This window comes from Anguilla rostrata, chromosome 7, assembly GCF_018555375.3.
Source record: "Anguilla rostrata isolate EN2019 chromosome 7, ASM1855537v3, whole genome shotgun sequence".
In the NCBI taxonomy this organism is placed as follows: domain Eukaryota; kingdom Metazoa; phylum Chordata; class Actinopteri; order Anguilliformes; family Anguillidae; genus Anguilla; species Anguilla rostrata.
The window spans coordinates 8,226,097-8,251,747 of record NC_057939.1 but is presented as its reverse complement, the minus strand read 5'-3'; the positions used below and the strand labels follow the sequence as shown (position 1 = coordinate 8,251,747).

Sequence of the window (25,651 nt, the reverse complement as noted above, 5' to 3'; positions counted from 1 at the left end):
AATAAATAAATAAAAATGCAAGACAAATGTAAAAAATAAATGAATAAATCAATACCATAAAATGTGTATTTCTGAATTTATTTCCAGATTCACTTATTTCTGTATATATTTATTATTTGTGTTGTTATTTATAGTGGAAAGATGTACCAGCCCTCCTGGTTTGAGGGAGAGTGCTGTATGTTGTCAATAAGCCCAGTCGGACAGGTTGTGCTGGGAAAAGGAGATGCAGTACATGGCCAAAAACATGTGGACACCCTTTCTAATTAGTGAAAGCCACACTTAAGGCATTATTCCGGAATGCCACACCGCTGTGGCATTCTTTCTGGAAGAATTTGTCTGATGCTGAAAAAAAAGACGCTTAGGCTAGGACAAGTGTCAATTTACTTATTGCCATTGCTGTAAACAGTTATGGGCTATTTTTTTGTTATTGTGTACTATAGAGCCTATTGTGTGTAGACCTACATTAAAATTGAGAAAGAAGGCCATAGTTTGCAAAGTATTAAGTGCAGTACATTTTCAGAATATCAATGGAACCATTAGCTGTAACTGTATATGTGATTATATGTCAGTGATGTCAATTCACTGTTTTTATTTACTAGCTAACAGAAAGTTTAGCGTCTGACCAAAACTAAATTTGCATGTGTGTATGTATATATAGACTACCCCCTTGCTCAGCGATGTAGAACTACACGTGCACCAGACATGCCCACATGCCACACCAAGATTAATGACTCAGTCAGCCCAGACTGCATGATGTACGTGCACTTCAGGACAACCCCAACCACCCCAAATGCACCCGCCCCCCAAAACTCCACCTCTTTCTGACTGTTTTTAGTTTTATTTAATTATTTTGATTGGAACTTACGTTACGATTGGACAAATACGTTAAACTAAGTCTTTCGAGTAAGCCATATACAAAATATCAACCTTGAGCCTGCTTTGACATGATTATTGTGGGCTTTGTAACTATAGCCTAACATTCAGGAAAGGCAGCTAAACGTGTTGCTTTATCAATTAAGCTGCACACACATTTTATCCCACATGAGGGCGCAACGTAACAGACACCAAGGGAATCCCTGAATGTGGTACACGCCTATTGAGCGTCACTACAGTCACGTTGCTCGCCCGGCTTTTGTGCTTAAATAGGGGATGAGAGACGCGGTTTGAATAAGGAAAGTAGTAGGAGACTGAGCATTTTGAGTATACACAAGAGCGTGGTTTATTTGTTTTTTTTACTAACCACAATTAATCGTTGAGTTGTAGATTCTGATCGAGAAAGAAACCGGCATCAGAAGAACTTGTTTTTGCTTGCTGATTTTCCATAGAGCTATTCTTAAAGGCAACTTGGTGCCTATTGCAGCTATTCTTTGACAGATTTAAATTAGATCAAATTAGTTCTTCCTTCTCATTTATCACCAATAAGGAATGCCAAGAGAGCTTACCCAGAACAGGATCCAAAAAATCTGGATTCCGTCTAAGGATGATAAACCAGCGGTACCTCGAAGATGTAAGTTGCGTTTGTTAACACATCTACGATACATGTAGCCGGTTACTCTGGCCATATCGTTTTTAAATTAACCAACCCGCATATTTGAATAGATTTTGTAGCCAGTGCTGGCTAAGTGAGATCGACATGGACAAGGTCTCTATTAAGAGGGGATCTAGTTAATGTTACATTTGTATTTTCGTTTATTTCTGATACAACCATGGCATACCCTTGCCTGGGACTCGCGTCATTACCATGCGGGTAGGCCTACATCATTCAGGTGCATCTGGCAAGCCAGCTCGCTCATCTGTTTCGTGGATGAATTACAGTGCTTTTTTATGTGTTTCAGTATATAAAATATTATAATTAATTCAATTATTATATATTTTAGCATGTTTAAGTTTCAAAGGAATTGTACAAATTCCCCAACGCAGTGGATATGAACCCCGTTAGTTACATATCTAACGCGTAAACGTAATTTCCACCGACTTCCTACCAAGATGACGCACACGTTAGCTACAGTGAACCGGTGCATTCCGCTCGCTCACATCCTGGTTCACTAAGGGGCTGTGATACTGAACAACGTTTACCGGCACCTAGCTAGTCCGGTGACATGCGCCATTGGTTGACTGTTTATGTCCAGTGAGTCGGTTTTATCGTTAGGCTAATGGTCGGACTGTCTGCGATGTTCGATGTTGTGCAGCGTTGTCATTTGGCAGCGAGATTTCCGCAGATGCAGGTCGAAAGCGAATAGCAGTAACTAGCGGAACGCCATCATGCAGAACACTTGGTGCATATTAAACGCATGCTTGTCGCAATCTCCTTGACATGTTACCTGTCATTTTCTTATGGTCATACCTGAAAAATAATTAACACTTCGACGAGTTTGTTTTTTGGAATGTTTCCCCCCCGAGAATTCCAAGTCTGTGTCCTAGAACTCCATTGCATTAATTTACCAGTAGTGGCTGTTACATCAACATTAGAATGTTAAATTAAGAACATTCTAATAACAGATCTTACACCTTAGAGGGTTAAAATATTTTATCTTTTGGCAAATATTTTTCCATTGTGAAATTAAATCTTCAGCTTCATTTAATGTTCTGTGTCCTATTTGCCCTTTACAGTACATTACATTGGCATGGAGAACACATTTGTGGAGAACATCAGTGTTACCTATGAAAGGATAAACACGGTCTACATGATGTTGTATTGCATTGGCTTGCATTGCCCCATATTTAGGCGTGTGTGTGTGGGCTCATTTTATTTGTATATAATAAATGCATATAGTGGCAATGTGGTGGAGCTATACAAGCTATAGGCTACTATCTGCATTCTGTGCATCTCACATACGGTTCTAGATATGGAATAGGGGGTGTATTTTAGTATGCTGAGCGGGGGTGTTTTGTACTGGTACATGTCCATGTTTTAAATTCACACATTTTCTTTATTTACACAATTTTGCAATGTCTTTTATGCCAACACCATGTCTGCGATGGTTGCATCTTACCAAATGAACTGAAATGTAGACACACCAGTGCGTGCGTTCTGACTTTGTACATTTTGTTACTTAACTGCAGATTTTGGGCCTACATTCTCTGTAATTCTTTTCTATTGACTGAAATATAGCCTATTTATTTTCGTTCGTATGATGTTACTGTCCTCAGAATCTTTAAAAAGCTTTCTTTGACCTTAACAAAAATCTGATATTTGCGCACGGCTGCCCGTACACACAAACCTGAGAGGGAAGTGGATGGTGGGAAGGAGGTCTTGTTTGAAGTTGGCTTATTTGTGGTGTTTGGTGATTCTGTAAAAAAAAAAAAAGTGGCGTTGCAGTGTGTTTGTTGCCATACAGCGACACCCTAACGGTGTGCGGCTCTGCTCTCTCCCGCTCAGGTACGGGAGGCCCCCACCTCGCCAACTCCCCCACTGTGATCGTGATGGTCGGCCTGCCAGCGCGCGGCAAGACCTACATGTCCAGGAAACTGACCCGCTACCTCAACTGGATCGGGCTGCCCACTAAAGGTAGGCCTGCCTGGAGAATCTGATTTTCCATCTGTGTTTTCTGTGCAGCTCGTAGTTTTGCTGTGGTAATTTTAGCTGTTTGTTTGCTATTATGTTTGAGCTGATAACAGAATTTGGGGTACCTTTGGAACCCCACTGAGTTCACTCTACTTTAGTGTTTTTGTGGGCACCAATATTACATGTCTTCAGGTTGTGATAAGTGTTATTTACTATCCAGGTTGAATAAAGAGTTGACACTCGCTTGTGTTTATTAATTGATTGTTTGCCTGTTTGTATTTTAGTGTTCAACGTCGGAGAGTATCGGCGGGAGGCCGTGAAGCAGTACAGCTCTTACGACTTCTTCAAACCCGACAACCAGGACGCGGTGAAAATCAGACAGTGAGTGATCGGTTTCCCTTTATTTTGGATCTCCTCATTTGAAAGGGCTGAGGTGAAGGGGCATGCTTATCAGTGCGTCTGGTTTGTTTTACCCCCACAGGCAATGTGCCTTGGCCGCTCTGAGAGACGTCAAGGCTTACCTGACAGAAGAAGGTGGCCAGATCGCTGTGAGTAAACTCTGTTTTAAATAAAGCTTTTCTCTGTAGAAATAAATTGTATCCTTTGAAAAGGAAAGCTGTAAAAATACAGTAATTAAGGGCAGTCTGTGATCATTCTTCTTTCAGTCTTCCCAGGCTAGCTGTGCAGCAATGAAGTCTGCCATAAATGGTCATTTACTATACGTGTAGTCTATATAATTGGACTTTGATGCATTTTTTTCCTCAAGATGACCAGTTTTATTTTCTTATCCTGCAGGTCTTCGATGCTACCAACACAACAAGGAACAGAAGGGACATGATCTTGAATTTCGGCAGTGAGAATGGATTCAAGGTGAGAATGCATTGCTGTAGCTGCACTTTCTGTTAAGAATTTTATGGTGGTGATTTATTTATTTTTTTGAACATTTTCAAAAAATTATGAATGCTTATGTTTCCACTCTGTTCCTGCAGGTATTTTTCATTGAGTCGGTGTGTGAAGACCCTAGCGTCATTGCGACCAACATCATGGTGAGTCAGATATCTTAATGCTGTCTTGGAACACCTTTGCTCTGCAGCCTCCAGCACTGTAATCAAAATCTGACATCAGAAAGCCAAGTCTGGCAGCAGAAAGTCCCTGCTTCGTGTTTACAGTCGCTTTGTATTGCTGTATTTTGCATGTTCTCCTTACTTCTCTGTTAAGTTGGGTTGGATGATTTAGCCATGACAGTGCTGGTGATTTACTGAGTCTGACCGATCCCGCTCTGTTCAGGGCGTCACCTTGCTCTGTGCTCTCTCTTTTGTGACAGGAAGTGAAGGTGTCCTCTCCGGACTATCAGGACTGCAACAAGGTGGACGCCTTGGAGGACTTTCAGAAGAGGATCGAATGCTACCGGCAGTCATACGAGCCTCTGGACCCTGACCAGTACGACAGGTATCTATGCGCCTGCCGGGCAGTTGCGTGTGATTCGGCTGACCAGTTTTTTTTCGGCGTTGTAGTGTTGGATTTCTGAACTCTCTGAACGGCAAGGCATTTAATCCCCCCCCTTCGTGCCGATTTCAGGAACATGTCTTTCATCAAGGTCGTCGATGTCGGCCGACGGTTCCTGGTGAACCGCATCCAGGATCACATCCAGAGCAAGATCGTGTACTACCTGATGAACATACACGTCCAGTCGCGCACCATCTACCTCTGTCGCCATGGCGAGAGCGAACACAACCTGCAGGGCCGACTGGGCGGCGACTCGGGCCTTTCGTCCCAGGGTAGAAAGGTACGGAGACATACCTTGTTACATCTGGGTGGGGCGGCGGTGGGTTGGGCAGCCAGATGGATCCTCTGAGACCGAGATGCACAAAGGCAGATGGGTTTTTAATCTTTTCTCTGCTGGTCGCCTTGCAGTTTGCCCGAGCCCTGTCCACGTTCGTGGAGGAGCAGAACCTGAAGGACCTGCGGGTCTGCACCAGTCAGCTGCGCAGGAGCATCCAGACGGCCGAGGCGCTGGGCGTGCCCTACGAGCAGTGGAAGGCTCTCAACGAGATCGATGCTGTGAGTGCCAGCTTATTTAATATGTCTGTGGTCTGTGTGTGTGTGTATGCGTGTGTGCGTGTGCGTGGTGTGTTATATCCTCTGATCGGGCAACATCTCGCTGGCTGCAGGGTGTGTGTGAGGAGATGACCTACGACGAGGTGAAGGAGAAGTTCCCGGAAGAGTTTGCTCTGAGAGACCAGGACAAATTCTACTACCGTTACCCCACGGGAGAGGTACGCGCTAATCATCTCGCTAAGTACATTTAAATACGCTCGGGAAAGACCTGATGTTCCCTCACTGGCAGTGAACCTGCAATAAGGAATGCAGTGTGACTAATGCACTGTGCCGTTGCTGATGTTACACCCTCTCCTCCTACTGGTAGGGAGGTAGGGAGTTTCTGCATGTGGCTGATGGCTTGTTCTTCATGTTCTCTCCAGAGAGCGAGAGAAAGAGGCTGAAACTGGAATAGGAGGGAACTGACTCAGCTCGTTAGTCGGGTAGCTAGGCTGAAACGAAGGCACATAGCTCTAACCAAGCCGTGCCAGTTCAGCTCTCCACACGGCTGTGAAGCTCCCAGCGGAGCTGTGGCTGCTCTGTTTTTGAGTCCGCTTATTTTTCTTTTAACATAAGTGGCCTGTATTTTTAACGAAGCTTAATTCACCAGTCACCCCCCCCCCCCCACATCATGCCAGTGCTCTAGTGTCCTAATCTTCAAACCCTGATAAAGCTGACCGTGTTCTGGGCTTGGCAGCCATTTTTGACTTTGCCACTGTCCCCCCCCCGTAGTCGTACCAGGACCTGGTCCAGCGGGTGGAGCCGGTCATCATGGAGCTAGAGCGGCGGGAGAACGTCATGGTCATCTGTCACCAGGCTGTCATGCGCTGCCTGCTGGCCTACTTCCTGGACAAGAGCGCAGGTGAGCCGCCTTCCCGACCGCCGCTGCCCCCTCTTTTCCGATCGGCCGCCACTCCCAGTTTGCATACTTTGCATGCCTGCAGTTTCAAAGGGCACGCGATTGCTAAGCACTCAGGAGAGCCTGTAGACTTAATTTCCTGTCAGCACAGCTGGAGTGCATTGCACAGTGTTTTTTTTTTTTCCCCTCCCTGACTTGGAGCTTCAGTGGAAATGACTGGAAAGCGTATTACTGACCAGATTCTGAAGCCTAGCTGTACCGTTACCGTTTTCTCATCCGTATGTGATTTCTGACGTGATCCCTGACCTGTGTTTCAGATGAGATGCCGTACCTGAAGTGCCCCCTCCACACAGTGCTGAAGCTCACCCCCGTTGCTTATGGTGAGAATCACCCGGAACGTTCCTTACGCGCCCTTTCGCTTTGCGTGGTGACTGCGCATTGCCATGGCGATCGGCATTAATACCATTTCGTTTCTGTGCGCAGGATGTAAAGTGGAGTCGATCTCACTGAACGTGGATGCTGTGAACACGCACAGGGACAGGCCTGAGGTATGCCCACCCGCCGTTTTATCTCTTGTCAGTCTCCCGGCAGCGTTGCATGTAGGGAAGGCCTGACCCTTGACCCCTTTTCCCCTGTGATCAGCAGGTCCAGAAGAGCCCCATCACGCTCATACGGCGGAACAGCATCACCCCGCTGACCAGCCCCGAGCCCTTCAAGAAGCCCCGCTTCAACCTCCTGGGCGATCGCTCCATCCCTGAGGTCGCCCCCGCCCCCCTGTCCCGCTGCTCCACCTCGCCCCTCCCCTTGGCCCACCTGGGACAGGTGAGCTCGTGCATCCTTCAGTCACTGATTTGAGTTTCTCCAAACGCCCCGTTGCTCACAACGCCTGGTCCCCCACCCTCTTCTCCTGTCATCTGCTGGCGAGTGTTTCTCACTCCTGTGTATTTCTTGCATCATCTTTCTGTTTCTGCCATTTCATCTTTGAGTAGTTCCTTCACTTCCTCTTCTACCTTTTTTTTTTGTTCCTCATCTTCTCTTTAGCTTCAGCTTGGTAGAGTTTATCTGTAAGTACATCTCGCTCATTCTTCCCTTCACTAACCCAAATGCTTTATCTCTCTTCAGAAACCAAGAGAGTAGAAAAGGTCATGCCTGTTACCTGAGTGCAGTGGGTTTATTATTATTTTACTACAAAGAGGGCATAACAGATGCTATATTAGATAGTCAATGCATAGAATATTGCATGAGTCGAATGGTGTGCTACGTTGCATTGCAGTGTCCACTGTATCTTCCGGGCAAGACCGATCCTGATGTTTCTAATCTGAGCTAGAGCATGTGGTTAAATATAAGACTCTTATTCTCGTGCTCTGCCCTCAAACAGTACTGTACAGCACATTCTTCTCTTCCGTTCTCCTCTCCCCACCCCTCCTTATCTGTGACATCATGGCTTTACTTGGCTGCCTGCCTAATTCTTTCCTCTCCCAAAAGAAAGGAGCATTGCACAAGGTCCATGAGCAATTTCACAGCCTGTCCTGTAGCTTTACCTAAATGTACAGTACCCCCCCCCCCCCCAGAGCTCTGGAGGAATCCCTTCAGCAGTTAGACCTGAAGATCAGTAACACTCATGTTCTCTCTTTCCATTCATTTTTTTTTTTACTCGCTCTGTCTGAAGGCACAGTTTTCCATTATCTCACTGTCCCCGTGCTTTCATTTCAAAGTCGGTAGATTGGGGTGCTGCACTCTGTCGCTTTTTGCTTGTTAAATCAGACTAGTTCTGACTGATAGTCCTACCCTCTGCTCTGCCAGAATTGTGAAACTGTGCTCTCCAGAGTTCAGATTTCTCGTGTGAATGGGGAGAAATGGGTTTGACCTTATATGGAAATCCTGTCTCTTTCTATTGTATTGACACAGCTGGTCACTGGGCTTGGATGCCAGGAGGCTTGAGGTTAGGTTATTCCATGTGGGAGCGTTTCGGAATTGAGTAGTGTGATATGTGACTGAGTAAGAGTGAGATGGATATGTAATGCCCACGCTGGGTCTAAATGATCTCCCCTCTGACCAGATGTTACTTCTGCTTGGAGAGGTCTGACCCTCAAAAGCAAACACCACTGGTTTGGCCTCCATGGTAAATGTTAAATCGGAAGGGACTGGCCTAATATACATTTTTTTCATTTTTTTTTTTCATCCGTTCTGTAACGTACATTATATACATTAGAAAAATTGAATCCAGAGTAACTTTTAGGAGTTTAGATCATACACAAGTTTAGGGTTTGGGGAAAAGCACAAAAGGCTCTGCTTCGCTGGGTATGGGGACGAAGGCCGAAGTTCATGATTTGAACCGCTGCTGAATTTGCCTGCTGTGTTGAGATGCTGTGCCTTGCATTTGTGTTATTCACCCCAAATTTTGGAGTGTGCGATGGTGCAGCCAGCTAACCACTGCGTGCCTGTGCCTTTTTCCTTTCCAGAACCTGAAGCGATGTGCCTCGGATCTCCACGAGCTTTTCCAGCACTACCACTGAGGCCCATCTCCACATCACCATCACCGTCACCTGACTTTGCACACAGGATGTGATGTCACAGTCGGAACATTGATTTTTCAGTTTTATTCTGGCTGGGCTTAATCTCCGGGGATCTCAGTTTGGGATGAATTGCTGCCCTGAGCATGGTGGCAAGTTTGATTGTTTTTCTACAGTCCTGTAAATGAATGTCTCGCTGTAATCTGTAAGTGCTTACGGTGCACATGCACACCTTTGTGTTCCTGTAAATATCCTCCATCATCCAAGATTCAATTTGTAAGTAGTGTAAAGTTAAAATGAATGGGAGTGGAAAGGGAGTTTTTATTATAAAAAAAAAAAAAAAAGTGAAACTGGTTGTGTTTTTCTTTTTATTTTTAAATTTATTTATTTTTTGTAATGGAAGTTGAAGTCTCACTCTGATTAATTGAAATGTTATAGCCTTCACGATCTATGTAAACATTTGATCTTGCGTGGTCTCTCACAGAACAGCATTTTCAAAGGTGTAACAGTTATTTCTGATATTTCTTCTTCAGTTGTCCAGAGGTTCTTTCATTTCACACAGGATAGGACAGCGATTTGCCTCATTTGTTATAATTATTTTGCAGCATTTCACCATATTTTTTTAGGCAACTTATTCCTGTCCTGGTTAGAGGTGCTTTAGTGTCATCATGATGTTAGAGGAAGTGTTACTGTGGCAAACAAGTGCAATGCCGAACCAGTTGAGACTGGTTTGTCTAAATGTCTAAATCTCCCCTTCACCAAGGTTTTTGCTTCCTCTTCTGTGAGAGCTGGATGATGTGAAATCATACACAGATCTTAAAAGCTTGCAGATTCATTGATTCAGAAGCCGATAGCATGCAAGCTTCACACAGTTTTTTTTTTCTCGACTGCGAAGTTAAATTTGCATGCATTTTGTTGCACAGTATCAAGCAAACATTGGCCCTAAATGCACAAGTTATTTAGAGAATGAAGTAAAGTAGTTTTTAATTTTTATATTTATTTGAAAAGATTGTACTCCTGTTTCTTTTTTACTGGATATTTCAGTTTAGTTTTGTCATGAATGTTGTTGAGATTTATTCTCTGCCTTGTAACTGGTGAAGGATTTCTGAGCAGTTAAATAAGAACTTATTCAGTCCCCTTTGTGGTTTGGGGAATTTATTATAAATTATTTTGTGATATGCAAGTTCTCTGAAACATTTTCGGTGCACATGCATATTCGTCAACATGTTTCAAATGGCAATGAAACATTTCAACCTGTCTTCTGCACTGTGTAATTGATTATCAGAGTTAACAAGTCTTAATAGGGTGAACCACCTTAATGCTTGTAACTTGAAAAACCACAAAAAAAAGAAAAACATACATGTTTATTCAGTGTTCTCATTATTATTATTGTCGTAGGATGATGAATGTGTTTGGATTAATCTTGTAATGATATGTATGTTTGGAAGGTATGGAAATGTACTACCCACAGTGCCTGCTCCATTTCTTGCACGGTCAGCGAGTCTTTAATGAGATTTCACACTTGGAATGGGAGACAGCACTTCTCTGATCTTGGAATATCACTGATCCTTATTCTAGTAGACTGCTCTGGCAGTCTGTCACTACCTTGTCTTCACTTTTAATTACTAATTTTACAGTTAATTTAATTCTATTGTTATTTTTACTTTTCTTAAAGTGCTGTCAAAGCTTAGTATCATGGGTATAGACTACGGATCACTTTAATTTGCTGTAATGTGTACAGAACCAGTTATGTTTTTGTATAATCAGAATGTGTTGACAAAATGATACAACCCATGTATGAGTGAATGTTAACAAGAATATGCTTATATTCAAAATTGCATAAATTTAAATTCACTAAGAAATCATTTGGTCACATGATTTGAAGGACATTTTATCACCTAGTTTTTTTCAAGTAAACTGACAAGAAAAATATTTTGTTTTGTTGTATTTATTTGCTGCTAGTACTTGAATAATGGCTTGAATTATTTTGCATATATTTTTTATTTATTATTCTTTGTAGAAACTATTTGTGTAAAGATTTGTAAAAGCTTTTCATCATCAGCCAGCAGATACTGGTCAAATGTACCAAAGTAATAACTTTCTATTTGCTACACTTAAAGTAGAGGTTGCTCTTAACAAATGTTGCACCTTCATTTTGAAATATGTACCCTATTGCAAACTTTGTATTTGGCTCTCCAGGGAAAAGCTGTATTGGAGTGGATTTCACACCAAGACAACCTTATTTAATATGTGAACTATTAAGACCCTTTCTGTAGAATTGTGACATCCTGTTTCATCTTTTTTTTTTTTTTTTTTTTTTTTTTTTTTTTTTACTGTCTGTATTTTTGTGTGAATTGCACACATTTGACTAACAAAGAATGCCTTTTCAACATGTATGTCCTTTGATTTTTCTGGACCAATAAATTATCTGAAAGAGAAACATCTGGTCTTTATTTTTTTACATTTTACATTTGTGATATCACTTACTGTAAATGCTATCGGTACAGTTGTGATTGAAAATGCTTTTAATGTAGTTGTTTCGACTGGTTGAACAATATGCTCAGCTTAGCATCATCTTCCAGTGTAGCTGCACTTTACTGTGCAGTTTGCTTACAATCAAAGGTGCTTCATGGGAGACGTGGACTGCAGGGAAAGGGACTATGTGACTTCTGTCAGGTCTCGGGGGTGGTGGGGGAGGGGGGGTGTGTGTGTCACAGCCCTGTTCTGACACCTCGGGTCGTGCCTGCACAAGCCAATCAGTTTAGCCACAGCACTGGATCACGCTGGCCCACTTCCACCAGTAATTCAATTCAGCAGTAATCCTACTGACTGCATTCTAGTGCTGGAGAACACTTTTGAGAGATGTCTTTCTTTAATGGATTGCTGCGGATCGCTGCCGAACAGAAAAAAGGACCTAAAACCTAAAATTTAAAAAGCAAGCCTTATAGAAAGCCTGAATCCAAGACCCTACTGGAAAATCCATTCTTAGCTTCCTGGCGGTTAGGCAAAAACCAAGAAATAACAATATTCACAGCACAGAGCAGAGCTCTGTCGGTTTTTATTTTTGTCTTCAGGTTTCCACTGTTGCGTTTCAGTGACACGGGAAAAGGAACATGTTAGAGTCAATGCAGAACTTCAGCAATGATTACAGAGATAGGCAAAATGCAGAACTGAATATTTCCAGGGTTGCTAAAGCGAACAGCAAAGACAAGCTTCGCACACACTGAATATGCTTTGCACACCATTTTGTCATCCAAACGGTTAAGGGCCAAACTGTCAAAGGGCCAAACTGTCAAAGGCCTAGTCTCATTATCTCACCATGAGGTAAATATCCTGAAATGGGACTGTGCCTGCCCCGCTGAATTAGAGACTTAGGATTTGGTGCCTACGTGCCAGCACTGGCTGACTGCGCAGTCTGAATCACAGGACGGCGTGTCGTCAGTGACAACCACTGTAACTGTCAGTGTGCCTATGTGACTGCTGCCATGTACACCTCACCTAAGTGCTTCCCTATGGGGGTCACATGACCACAGCAGCCCAGCCCCAGCTTAGTCTCGTCATTGCTTGGGAAATGCCACAGCAGCTTAAAAAGTCCAGGGGGCTGGAAGAGAAACTGGATTCTCTGAAAGTTTTAACTCGTTTTTTCCTAAGTACTTTTGAACAAGCATTGTCCTCTGATGGTGTCTCTTTTTTAAAATGGTTTCTTGTAGAAGCTGCGAAAGGTTGCATCACGCTCCAGTGGTTTCAGTTTTATCGTAAGCAAGCAGCCTTCTTGTAAATTGACATAAACAACAGACATTCTATGGTTACTGAAAAACTTGAGAAGTTGTCATGGAGAAATACTTCCGCAGATGATAATAAATACAACACAGTAAACCAGTTTCAGATGTAATGAGTCTTCTACATCTGCATCTAGCTGGTTGATCCTGTGGTCTAATGGTTGGTCCATTGGAAATAGAACCTGAATACTGATGAAAGATTTGAAAATTAGCTCTCTATCACTCTTTCTATCCATCCTGTTAAATCCAGGCCAAAACTGAATTTTCAGTCAAAAGATTCCACATTCCTTTGTGTGACCACATGTCCTTCCCTTAATAGTTTTCTTCCTGTTGCTCATGTGACTTACTCCACAGAGGGCCCCCGGAACCCGACTCAGCCAGGAACTGGCTTTCAGCCAATCAGACGCTCACAGGATATCCTCTCCAGGGCCTGGTGTATGGCTCACCTCAAGGTACTCTCTCGAGTCCAGCCATATAAACACAAGAGGCCTTGAGATGAGATCATCGTCATGCCAACGCTGATAACCAAACGCACCCACCGAGCCCTCCACCTCATCGCCAGAGCAATCACGTGAAGCCTGATAAAGAAAACCATGTGACTGCCCAGACATCGCAGATGGTAAAAGACCTGTGTTATTTATTGCACGTATTTCTCAATGCTCCAGGAGGCCTTGTTGACCTTTCTCCCGGCTAGAATCTTTCCATGACAGGAAACAGGAAGACACAGGCATTGACAGTAATAATATCCTCACGTGAGGGTCATTAGGGAAGGCCACGCTGGCGTGACACAGTTCTGCCCCTTCAGGTTGCTTTCATCCACACCTCATTTTGTCCAGTTATGTATTGTAGTTATTGGTTTACCCCAAGTGTGTGTAAATTTTCCACAGGTGATAACCAGGGAACTTAGACAAGGACAGTGGAGAGGAATTTTACTAGTAACCTATTGTCTGTTCCCTGCAGTGCTGGGACTGTGTATCTCAATACAAACAACACAAGGAAGAAGCAGTATCGTGTTATATTTTACATTGTGGTGCAGTGCTAGTGCTAAATACACATGATTTAAGGAAAGTGTCACATTACGGAAGTAGCATATGCAGTTAACTGCAAAAGTGTTCGGACAGTGGCACAAGTTTTTCTGGCTCCGTACTCCGTACTCCATAACGAATATGATGGTATGTACACAATGGGCTGTAAGTCCTACACAGCGTGTGTGCGTGGGATCCTGTACCGGGAGGCAGTACTGGAATGGGGAGGTTCCGGTAGGGTGAGTTTGGGGGGGGTGGGGGGGGGGGAGGGTAGTAAGGCTGGGTGAGTCAGTGGCACACTTCACTGGGCTGCATTACGGGTCCTGTCCATCGGGCCTCACCACCATAGAGAGAGAGAAAGGAGGGGGATTAATCGACTATCCACCGGGGACTTTCCCCATTTCACACAAGAGTACCCCTGAATGCATGGTGCGGTGGCGAGGCAGAGGAAGATGGTGCCTCCTCTACAGTTTGGGAGTGGGTTTACTGTCACTGATGATGGAAAGGGCTTTTCCCCTCTTTGTTTCTGACTGCCCTCAGTTGAGGTCCTCTCCCCTGATGATGACCAACACTTCACTGACATCATCTTTTTTTTTTTTCCGCTACAGTTTGTTGCCGTTAATTCTCTCGGAAGCATGCCATGCATTCACTTCTGTTGTGAAATCTGGTGACCTTGTGATGTTATCCTACGGCTACCTTCACGTATACGGTTTTGCAAATGATAAATATTGTATCACTTCAACAATGAAAATTTATATATTCTGGAACAGAGCAATGCTGTACATATAATCTCAATTATTGGGTACTTGCTATTGAGTACTAGTGCTATTATTCTTGCATTTTTGCTACATTTACTAATCTCTCTGGTGGGTTAGCCATGACTTAATTTATAAATAAAGTAATTTATAGAAGAGTTTATCTATGGCTTGGTCATTCTTTTCACTGGTCTTTATTCACGCTGGTATGTATTTTTTCAAAACCAATGAATGGCTCACATATAACCCGGCTTTGAGGACCATAGAATTATTATCACAAACTGGCCTCTAAGGGAAGTTTATTCAGAAATCAGTATTACAGAATGAATGAGGTTCTGCAATCTCAGATTACATGTGTATTAATTGTAGCCAAATGTTGTTAATATTGTTTTCATTTTTTCATTTAGATCAGTCCATCAGTTTGACTTTTAACCATTGACCTTTCTTGCCATATCTTGCAAACAATGGTTACAGGTAGGAAAATTAAGACTGGATAAGAGATATGAACTGACCCAGAATGGTTTATAGATTAAGATGAATATCATTGCCTTAAAGTATGGTTTTTCTTTTCTGTGAAATAGGTCAAGGGCAGTTTACAATGCTTAAACATGAGTGTTGCGGAATGTGCAGGACTGGGAATAATAAAGCGTCTTGGATTTTCATCAGTCTATTTGTATTGATCAGTTTGTGCTGGCTCAGCCACCATAGAATAGAAGCAATGAGAATGGTAGATTTATAACATGTCTGCTAAAATGTTTCATTATAAATTGTAATACAGTGGGTCTGTAAACCTGGTCCAGTAGTGCTGAGTTTCGATGATTTGATGCTATTTTCTATAATTGATCAATTATAGCTGTTCCCTTGCGTAGTTAAATCACCTGACCCCTGTTGTAATAAAAATTCTGAGGTCCTTTTAAAGACTGCTGCTCTTAGAGCGTTGGTAGGCTGCTAAAATGCAACTTTGCACAGTTAGGTGCTGTTTGGGAATGTGGATGGCATCAGTTGAGCAATTTTACAATGCTGGAGCAGAGCAATGGCACAGTGAAGCAACAATGTGAAACTGTAATTATGAGAACATGAGAGGCATTTAAAAAAAAGATCAAAAACGTGAGGTCAAGAGCAGTGGTGGGAATAAATATGGCTCTTCTTTGAGTTGATGGAGTTAAAGAAAAAATAAAAGAATCACCGAAAGGTGAACGTGACTGTGCCAACACGTGCTTTTAGAAAGCGTGGAGGAGAAATATATTTGGATATTTTAGAGGGGAAATATTATGTATGATAATGAGGGATACTGCTGGAGATTGGCGCTATTGTGTGTGTGTGTGTGTGTGCGTGCTTCTGTATAGGTCTGGATGAAAAGCCATGAATATGAAAATGAGAATAGATAGTGTGGTTTCGATCAGCAGGCATATGACAGCTGTCAGGCTTTTAAAATGCAAACAAGGGCAACGAAGGGCTCACAGAAAAAGTGATGCAGCAAGGAGCATGCTGGGAAGATACTAGAGTGCAGCACAAACTCAGATATCATCTTTCATACTGTATGTACTGTATAAACTGCATAGTGAGAAACATCGATGTACTGTTTATAGAGCACAGTTGACAACCATTATTGATTGAGAAATATTAGCCTGGGTGCTGCTTCTTGTGTTTGTGTTCTATAGCTGGTTTCATTTGTTTAGCATACACTTATTTCAGTACATGAGACAAACAAGCCACTATTGTGAGACGTAAAACACCTTTCACAATACAATATGGCCATTGATTGAGCACAGCATTGCTAGACTCTCTCTCTCGTATAGCTCTTGCAGTCATATGTAATGAATAATAGATGAGGAAAATCAGGCTATGAGGAAAATCTCACATCCCATTTCCCTAGAGAGGTGGGAATGCTATACGCCTTCATCAAGCGAGCACCTGTTTCTGGGAGGGTATTCCATGGCTTTGTGTGGTTTGAAAGAGACAGGATCGCATTTCAGTCAGTACTCTCCTCGCCTACCAAAATCTGGGTCAGTGTTGGCTTCTGCAGACACACTCCCTTTCCCATGCTAGCAGCTCTCAATCACAGAGAGAGAGAGGGGAGAGAGAGATGAAGTTATAATCACAGACACGCAGCAGGAAATAAGTAGACGGAAAGAAAACAGAAAGGAGGAGAGAAGAGGCGAGGTGAACGTGAGTTTCCTCACGCTTCCTACTGCAGTAATATCCCTGGCGTCTGTCCCCTGACACCTGGGGGCACAGCCCTGGGTCAACAGGAAAAGAATATGACTACTGAGAATAGGACTTCCCTAAGTAACCTGGACTAGCAGCAGGGTCACCTGTGTGGCCATCATTCAGCTGAAAGTAATATATAATAATATTATTATTATTATTATTATTATTATTATTATTAATAATAATAATAATAATAATAATAATAATACCTGCTTGAAACATGATTCTAGTCTTGATTTAGTTGTGGTAATTGTCAAAACTGTCACAACCCTTGAAGGCATTTGGTGCGTACGTGCCGAAATCGTGCCTCAGCTCATTACCTTGTCACAACTGTCACAACTCTCTGAGAAATTTGGTACATACGTGCCGAAATCATGCCTCAGCTCCTCATCTGAGGTAATCGCTCTTGCAAGCACTTTTAGAGCTCAGTGGACATCAAGCGGTTGGGCAATATTCAGTAGTTCCCATTCAGGGTTTGGTTTCACAAACAGTGGGGGATGACCAACAGAACTGACAGGAAATAAAAATACCCATTTGAAAACCAACTGTAACAGTCCTAAAAAAAGAATATGGACATTTGCCTCCATTTGGCCCACACCACGCATGACAAACCAGCTAGTGTATTACTACAGTGTAAGACATTATGCTCGTTCTCAGCGAGCATAAGCCAGTGCAGTGCTATCGTCAGAGTTGAGTCACGTTCAGTCACGTTTTTCATAACTTCAGTACTGTGGGTGCCTGTATTAAGAAACTGACTAGAGTATAAATTCAGCACATTACCGCCAAAATCACGTAATCTGCCTGGCGTTTCTATTCTTATGCAATCCCCACTTCCTGGTGGCAGATTTCATTTCAGAGTTCACTCAAAGGGCAAAGTCAGGTCACATCTGATGGTTCTCATCCTCTCTGACCATTGACGTTCTCTCTCCACTTCACCTCACCTCACCTAACCTCACCATGAGCAACCTCCTGGGCAGGTTCTTCATAGGTGGGTAGGGCTGTTGCCCTCTATGACAGCATTAGTTCTTAATCCCTGTCCTAGAAGTTATGCAGCTACAGTGAACTCCAAGGCAGGGTCACTTGGGTAATCCACAGTTGGTGTCCCCGTTGCTGCCTATTGCACAAACTACCCGCCGTTTCTTTCTTTCCGCCCCCCACCCTCATACCACCAATGGAACTCTTTTCCCAAATCCCGAGAATGCTGTCATCTGGAACCCTCCGCCACTGTGGTCAGGCCTCAGTCCACACCTCCACCCTCACCACCCCAGAATACTACGGGTTTGTCAAAGAGTGGGCCAGCACTGCGAGATGCACAAACCGATCTCTGTTTGAGCAAAGTCTAGAATGAAAGCCACAATGCAGGTCATTCACTAGTGACCGGCCAAGCTCAGGCAACAAGCAAACAGCAGGAAATATTCCAGCGTCATCATCCAATGCCTGGTGTATTCCAAAATTATCTATTATCCGAATTAAGCACAGACTTATGACCTCAACATCTGTTTCCTAAACAGCGACCAATTTTGTTAATTTTTAACTCGTTAGAATAAGTTTGTTTTGTTATTGCTCAGAAAATTTAAAAATTTTATTTCCAAGAGCATACAGAGGTGAGGTGGAAGGCAAACTGCGGCTTTGCCGTCTACCAGCTCTTGATGAAAAGCTTGCATTGTGTCCCTGGTTCGGCTGGTTAGACAGAACGTCATGTCTTCCTCTCTCTCCTTCTGTCTGATTCATAGTCTCTCTCTCCCTCTCGTGCACTTTCTTGACCCCTCTCTCTCTCTCTCTCTCTCTCTCCCTCCCCCTCTCTACCTCTCTCTCTCTCCCTCTCTCCCTCACAATGCACATAGCCATAGTACTGTTGTGGGAAAGAAAAATGAACACAGATCTCAGGATACTGCCTGCGATGAGGTCATGAAGCACAGCTAAAACCACAGTGGTGAGGTACAGTTGGGACAGAGTTAAATATATCAGCAATAATTAAACACAACATCTTTTTGTGCTCCATGTCAGTCTGTGGGTTCTCCACACACTCCTAAATATGGTGGTGCTGCTGTTTAAATGAAGTTGTAGCTGTGTTCATTTACGTAGGATTAGTAAATACTCCCCTGAAAGGAAATTTCTATGGACAAAATATTTGCAACCCCTGGCGCTCATTATCTCTGCTCTCTGTAATTCCACTCCTAAATATTTTTATGTTATCATGATTGATCAGATGTTTTTGGTTCAGGTTGTCTGTACTCCTCATAAAATTCTCTAGTGAGATGAATCAGGTCAGAGATTGAATAACGCAATACATGCTCAACAAAGCTTTCAGCAAAATCCTCTCAAGAAGCATATTTCTGTCTTATTCCGAGCACAAGGGTGAGGGAATAAGTATATCGGCACAATGATCGAATTATCAGTAGCATGACTACACCTTTCATTCCGACAGGTGCATTAATTCCTTCTAACCTTCAATAGCTCAATGGATCATTGGAGCCTCTTTAGTACATGCTGTCCTGGGAAGGTACTATATGTACTTGAGGTGAAGAACAATCACAGGAGAACACACAGATTAAGAGAGTCACACCTATATGCTCCGCATGGTGGAACTGCCACCATGGCAAATGAACAGGGCCCAATTTTCGCTCTACAATTCTTTCAGTGTGACCATGTACATCATATACTGATGGAGAGTCGATATTCTTTTGGCCTAATTATAGAATTATTTAAGGTTTTACATTTTACAGGACCTTCCGTAAATGTGAACCAGAAGAAGGACCACGATGGATATAAGGTCCATGACTTCTTCATTCTTATTCTTGATAAGTATGTAAGCACAGTAATATGATACCGTCTTCAGGGATGTGTGTTTGCTGATAAACTAATAAATGTTTAATCAACTATATTAAATAAATTAATCAACTTTCTTGCGATGTTGCACTTTTGAAGAGAGGTCATGTATATTTCAAGCTCCTTCAGGGCCCCTGTGTGACCCTTGTTTCGGTGCTATTTCCCTGTGCTACAACAATGAAGAGAGAAGCGGGGCTGTGTGTTTGGCACGAGGCTGAACTCTTCCCCTATGCTACATTGTCACAGTGAGTCAGCAACATTACAGAAAAATGCAATACATACTGCAGGCTGGATTCTCGGTGGCCATTTGAGTTCAAATTCCTGCTAACAGTGTTTACTTCAGCTAGACGTACTGGTCTGCTCAGCGCCTCTCATTTCCTCCAGCTAATAATTCCTCGTTCCCAGAACATTCCTGGAAAGTTAGGATAAACGTTCCCAACTAATAAATTTGTCCAATTCTTCCATAATCCAATTGAGTTGGCTTGCAAGAATTGGTGTTTTAAATGCAGCTGACATTGCAAAGACTTGCAGTACTGCCATGACATGCCCTTACTAATTATGCTACTGAAAACTCAATCGAATGTTGGTGTCGCAAAGTCTGACATCTCATGCTGATTTGTTATGGATGAATGCTCCTCTAAATCATAATTTGCTGTAAAAATCCATCCGATGTTACAATAATATGTTACAAGTTCTGAACATTTTTTTTTATATGGTTCCTAGATTTTATTACTGTGCAAAATTCTCCAGCCAAACTGATCGATCTATTTCCCACTCTTGACAGTTTATGTGGTTAGCTTGGTTCCCTGTTCCTTGATTGCATTCTTCCCAGCCACACTGCATTCTTTCCGGTATCTGTTCTCATTCATACCACATTGCAATCCCGGATTTTCACGGCATGTACATTTTTAGGATTTCCATGTTGTTTTTGCATTGTTTTTTTACTCTCCTAAGTCACATTATGTCAGAATGAGCTATGCATGCCACTAAAAGTAGCCACATGGAAGATGATGAAGTATTTAAAGACAAAGCAAATCTAACGAGCCACACCTGCATCGTATTAATAAGTTTAAGGAAAAAGAAATTAAACAAGTGTTCAGCAATCTAATTTAAAACCTATTGATTAAACTCAGGCTTTCATTTGATTTAATTGTTTACCTGTTTTTGTGTAATTATTTGCAATACAACTCAATATAGCACAATACGAATATGGAAATTTTATTCTTCATGGCACGCATAGATTTTTCTGGCATAATGTGGCCGAAGAGGGTAAATAATCCCTCTCCGGCCCGAAAATGTGAAAAAATTAACAGCTGGGATTGCAATTGTGGTGGGAATGAAAACTAGCATTCACAGAGGGGTCCCAGGGATGAATTTAGGAAACACCGATTTAGATGGTACAGAGTGCAGAAGTGCAGTTTAAAAGGCAGCTAGTATTTCACAAGTAGTCTTCTCTCATCAACGCCAAACTATTTAAAAATGGGATTCGATTACTTCCAATGGCCCCCTTTTTTCCTCTGAGATGCTCTGTGAACCCGTCCCATGCTCCTGAGCTTAGAGTTATCCCATTAACCCAATCCCAAACATGACTAAACATATCCTTTAAATCTGGCATGACCTGAGAGGGCACATTTCCGTCCGTGCAGCCCCACACGCAGTCCAGTGCAAGCCTAACCCTCACCCTAACCCTAACCCTAAACCCTAAACCCTAACCCTAACCCTGTCTCTGTCATGCAGCTCAAGCAGGCAGTGGGTGCCTGAGCCTGTTCCCCTTTCTGCAAACCAAAACACGGCCCCTGTTCCACTTTTCTTCTCATGCACGCTACTGCTGCTGCGGGTGGAGACCTGCCTTGAACTTTTCACCCCAGAAGCTGGCAGGAAACCGACGCACGTCAAAGGGGACGGCCTGCGGGCACTCGCTGCTGCCCCTGCAGTAAGAGATATTTCCAGACTGGAGGGTTTTAGCCGTGTGGTTTTATCACCTTAAGCCTTTCAGATCCAGTCGAGTTACTCAGCATCAGAGCTTCGGTCATGCAAAGCTGCAGCTGTGCAGACTGCAAACTTCTGCAGACGGCCCTGCCCTATTGGGCCAGGTACTGCCGCGGGTTTTGGATCGTCTCTGATGCAGACCTCTTTCTGTGGGCAATTATCAGCCATCAAAGGGTTGCATGAGAACATTCCTTTCAAAAGCCTGTCATTTGAAATAAAGACTATCTTTAGATATCTAGATGTAAATGACATGATGAAATTGACCACCCCTTTCACAATTTGCAAGTAATTTGTTTTGTTCATTTACATGCCCTAATCCCTGGAAATGCACAATTGTAAGTTAGTATTTGTGTGCGTGTTCTATATGGCAGCAATTTGAGTGGCACAACAAAGAACAAAAACATGAAAGCAGTTTCCTACGTGAGATTTAGGAGATATGAGGATCCTAAGATCGAGTTCAGAGTTCAGTGCTCTAACTATCACCTCACCGGCTGCTATCAAGATTCACCATTACGGGGTGTCGTCTGGTTGTGTCGAGTGGACTGTGATGACCCTTCGTTTATTTAGCTTTAAAGTGCTTGAAATTCTCACATTTCTCAGCATTATCTGCCATTATCTGTTTATTTAGGATGTTGTCAGGGTGAAGAGAAACACATCATGTTTGGCAATCTTTAAGCAATTCTGTAGGGGTGAGGTTTTTTTATATCCAGAGATCTGCAGTCAGGGTAGTCAAGTCAGGCATCACTGCCTTCACCGGGTCACCGGACTTCACTCATTTTAATGCAAAGGAAATATTAACATGTTTGGAACAAAATGGCAGAGCTGATAAAAAAGGCACATAACCTCTTTGACTTTGGGTGTGTGCCCTGCCCAGTGTCCTCCAAACCGTACCCCTTACCGCATGCTAACAGCATTTATATGACCGAAAAAGCTTTTGCACTACAAAAAGAAATGGTTGTGACAATAATGGTTGATGAACAGTCATATACAAGCAAATCATTTTATTTTTTGCTTGGTTTTTTAAATTATTGGTGGTGCCTAACAAGCTGGTTCTGACTTCCTGTCTCTGGTTTTACCGCAGCCAACCAGTTTTCTTCTGTGACAAGTAAAGAGGGGCGACATAGCTCAGGAGGTAAGACCGGTTGTCTGGCAGTTGGAGGTTTGCCGGTTCAAATCCCGCCCTGGGCGTGTCGAAGTGTCCTTGAGCAAGACACCTAATCCCTAACTGCTCTGGCGAATGAGAGGCATCAATTGTAAAGCGCTTTGGATAAAAGCGCTATATAAATGCAGTCCATTTACCATTTACCATTTAAAGACGAAGAAAGGAGTGATGTCCAACTCAATGTACTTTCAGTTACTGCTGTAGATGTGAGAAGTGTTGCTTCCTCTTATCGAATGATTATTGTTCTTATTTATTCCCCTACAGACGTCACCCTGTTGTCTGCACACAATTTCACTCAAATGGGGAGTGTAAATTCCACATTACTTCTGATGCAATCAGATCTGTGCCTGGATTCACAGAGAGAGCGTCCTCTATGGGCGTATCTTCATCTTCACATTTCACCTCTTACAATGTCAGGTTATTCATTTCCTGAGGGCAATACTTTCAATGTTAAAACCACAACACAATGTGCCTCTTATCTGAATGGTGTTAGTGTGATGCAAGGGACAACACAATTATTTCAAAGTATTCAAACACTGAGTCAATGGCATTCGCCGAAGGTGACTCATTGACTCATGACCTTGAGGGTAAGTTATTTTACGTGGATTCATTTCTAGTCAGTTACTAACCTCTAGTGGTCAGTAAATGTAATTGCATATCTTGGATGCTTGAATTTGACATGATTGTTCAAAATGAGCCACTGTCACAGCCCTAATAAATTTTTACAAAATACATTTTTTGTCAAAGGTGTGACATGCATAAGTGCTGCATGTCATAGCCATACTTTCATAAATTTCCATTACCAAAAGACATGGAAGATATATAATTTTCCATTTAAAAAATTAAGTGAGTTTTCCATTTCATTTGTAAATTTCCAGTCTAACTTAAAAAGGCCTGAGCCATTCAGCCCATTCCAAAAGCCCATGAAATGGTTTGTGAACACTGACCATCTTACTTTAAACAGTTATATAACACGGCTCTGATCCTCCCTTCCTCCCTTCAGCGAGCCTTGATCTCAGTGCACACCTGACTAAGGTTACTAATCTGTAGCCAGAGTGAATGAGTTATGCCTCCCTAACCGAGACAGAGAGCAGTGTGATATGGAAACCTATGGCCTGAGAATCCCTGTGATCTAATATCCACAAGGCCAACGGGGCTACATTTTGAAATTATATGAATTTTAAAGGCTGTCTCTCTCTCTACAAAGACCTTCCATTGACCAGACGCTCAAGACCGCGCAGACAGGGGTAAATCAAGCTGTCAAGTCTCTGGTGCATCTCACTGAAGAGGAAATCATTTTTTCACAGAGAAATTTACCTTAAAATGCAAACCTTTTCCTAATATATCCTAATGAATTCAAGGAGATTGTGAGTCATTTAAGGTCTGATTGCTACCTTAATGCTCAATGCTTAAATCATACAAAGCTGGCTGACAGCTGTTAATATATATTTTTTTTAATCGTGAAAATAAAAATCCCTTTTAGCTCCGTTTCTCCTGGCATGTTCACTCATTTAAAAGTGGGATTCAATTTCCTGTCCAGTCACTGCCATTTTTCAGAAATGAACAACAGAGTATGTTAGGAACTGGCGACATAATCAAGGTATGACATTGTGTTATCATTAACTAAATGCAAATTGACTATTTAAAAATATGTTCAAAATTGTGGTCAACTTACAAAGTACAAATTATTATATTTATGGTCTAATACACCCACCATCTGTTCAGAAAAAAATGCCAAGAGGCTTAATATAGTTACCAAATCCATGCCTTAGAACGTCCTTAGTACTTGAATATAGATCTGCCATTGCAAAGGATCATATTTACTAACAATAAATGATGTGTCATGCATATAGTAGGTGACTGCAACATCTTACTCAAGTTAGGAATCACACAGGAATGGCAGAGCTCACCCATAGCTCACTGACCACAGCTTCCTGTATGTCTACACTGGGGCTTTCACAGTTCTGTGATTGGAAAGATTCCTCTTACTAGTCCCGTGCACAGCGGACAGACTGAATGACGAGCTGGAATAACCCCGGAGCTGAATTGGCCAAGTCGAGCGAAACACGACGGCTGTGACGTGTACTTGTACACTGCCATCTGCTGGTAAGGGATATTATTGCAACAATGATAAAATGCTTGGGCTCTCCAGTGTGCAGTAATTTGTGCTCTTGTAAATAATGTTTATCCTCACTTTCAGGTGGGGCAGAATGTTTTATGTTGATATTTACATGAAATTGGCAGGAGTCATTGCTGCCTTTTGAACTACAACATGGCCACAGTAACACTGACTTAATATCTCAACCCCTGGCCTTATTAATTCAAATGTTAAAACCTTGAGTTTCTGTAAGGCAAAAGACGACCTAAAGTCTTCCATGACATTTTATTAGATTACTGACTATCTAGAAGATGCTCTTATCCAGATCTTACCACACAAAAATAAGTGCAAAGATCAGGGATCAAAATGCTTCCCATCTAATGTGCAGCACCGTAATTATGTTCCGATCATTTCGTTGCAAAATGATCAAATAGCTAAATTGTTGATGTTGGTAGAATGCTACTGGCTGGCTGCTGCTTAGTGCAGAGAAGGAAGTACACGTCCTTGTTAGAACTTCCTGTGTATTTTCCTGGACTTTGAAGATTATGATAATACAATTCAGCTGCTTCCACCACAAATACAAATCCTAAATATAAAGTGAAAATCAATTGGTCATGGTTTGCATTTTCATTGTTTATTTGAGCTAGCATTGTGTTGAGCACGAAAACCGCGACTGTTTTGTTGCCTACTAGAGGCTTGAACTGCCTACGGGCCAGCCACCTTCCACATGACTCACCTAATTCGCCGTGGCGAGAGTCTCCTATTTCTGACCAGACTCGGACTCGGAATCGCAGGGCAATGGCGAGAAACGAATGCTTAGCCGTTAGCC

At 42.5% G+C, this 25,651-nt stretch overlaps 1 protein-coding gene across 3 annotated transcripts; it reads left to right on the top strand.

The window, feature by feature from the left end:
* Positions 1-1,155: 1,155 nt before the first annotated feature.
* Positions 1,156-11,414, top strand: pfkfb3 (6-phosphofructo-2-kinase/fructose-2,6-biphosphatase 3). 3 transcript variants are annotated; one of them, XM_064342625.1, is made up of 16 exons: positions 1,156-1,507; positions 3,380-3,508; positions 3,790-3,886; positions 3,987-4,053; positions 4,301-4,375; positions 4,495-4,551; positions 4,830-4,954; positions 5,084-5,291; positions 5,420-5,566; positions 5,677-5,781; positions 6,335-6,464; positions 6,779-6,841; positions 6,945-7,009; positions 7,104-7,283; positions 7,503-7,525; positions 8,924-11,414. In XM_064342625.1, exons 1-16 carry the CDS (start codon positions 1,426-1,428, stop codon positions 8,928-8,930), a joined length of 1,560 nt encoding a protein of 519 aa, XP_064198695.1. In that variant the 5' UTR covers positions 1,156-1,425; the 3' UTR covers positions 8,931-11,414. The 3 variants fall into 3 exon arrangements, with proteins under 3 accessions (XP_064198695.1, XP_064198694.1, XP_064198693.1); XM_064342624.1 differs by lacking the exon at positions 7,503-7,525 and having other exon boundaries at positions 7,107-7,283; XM_064342623.1 differs by lacking the exon at positions 7,503-7,525.
* The last annotated feature ends 14,237 nt before the right edge of the window (positions 11,415-25,651 follow it).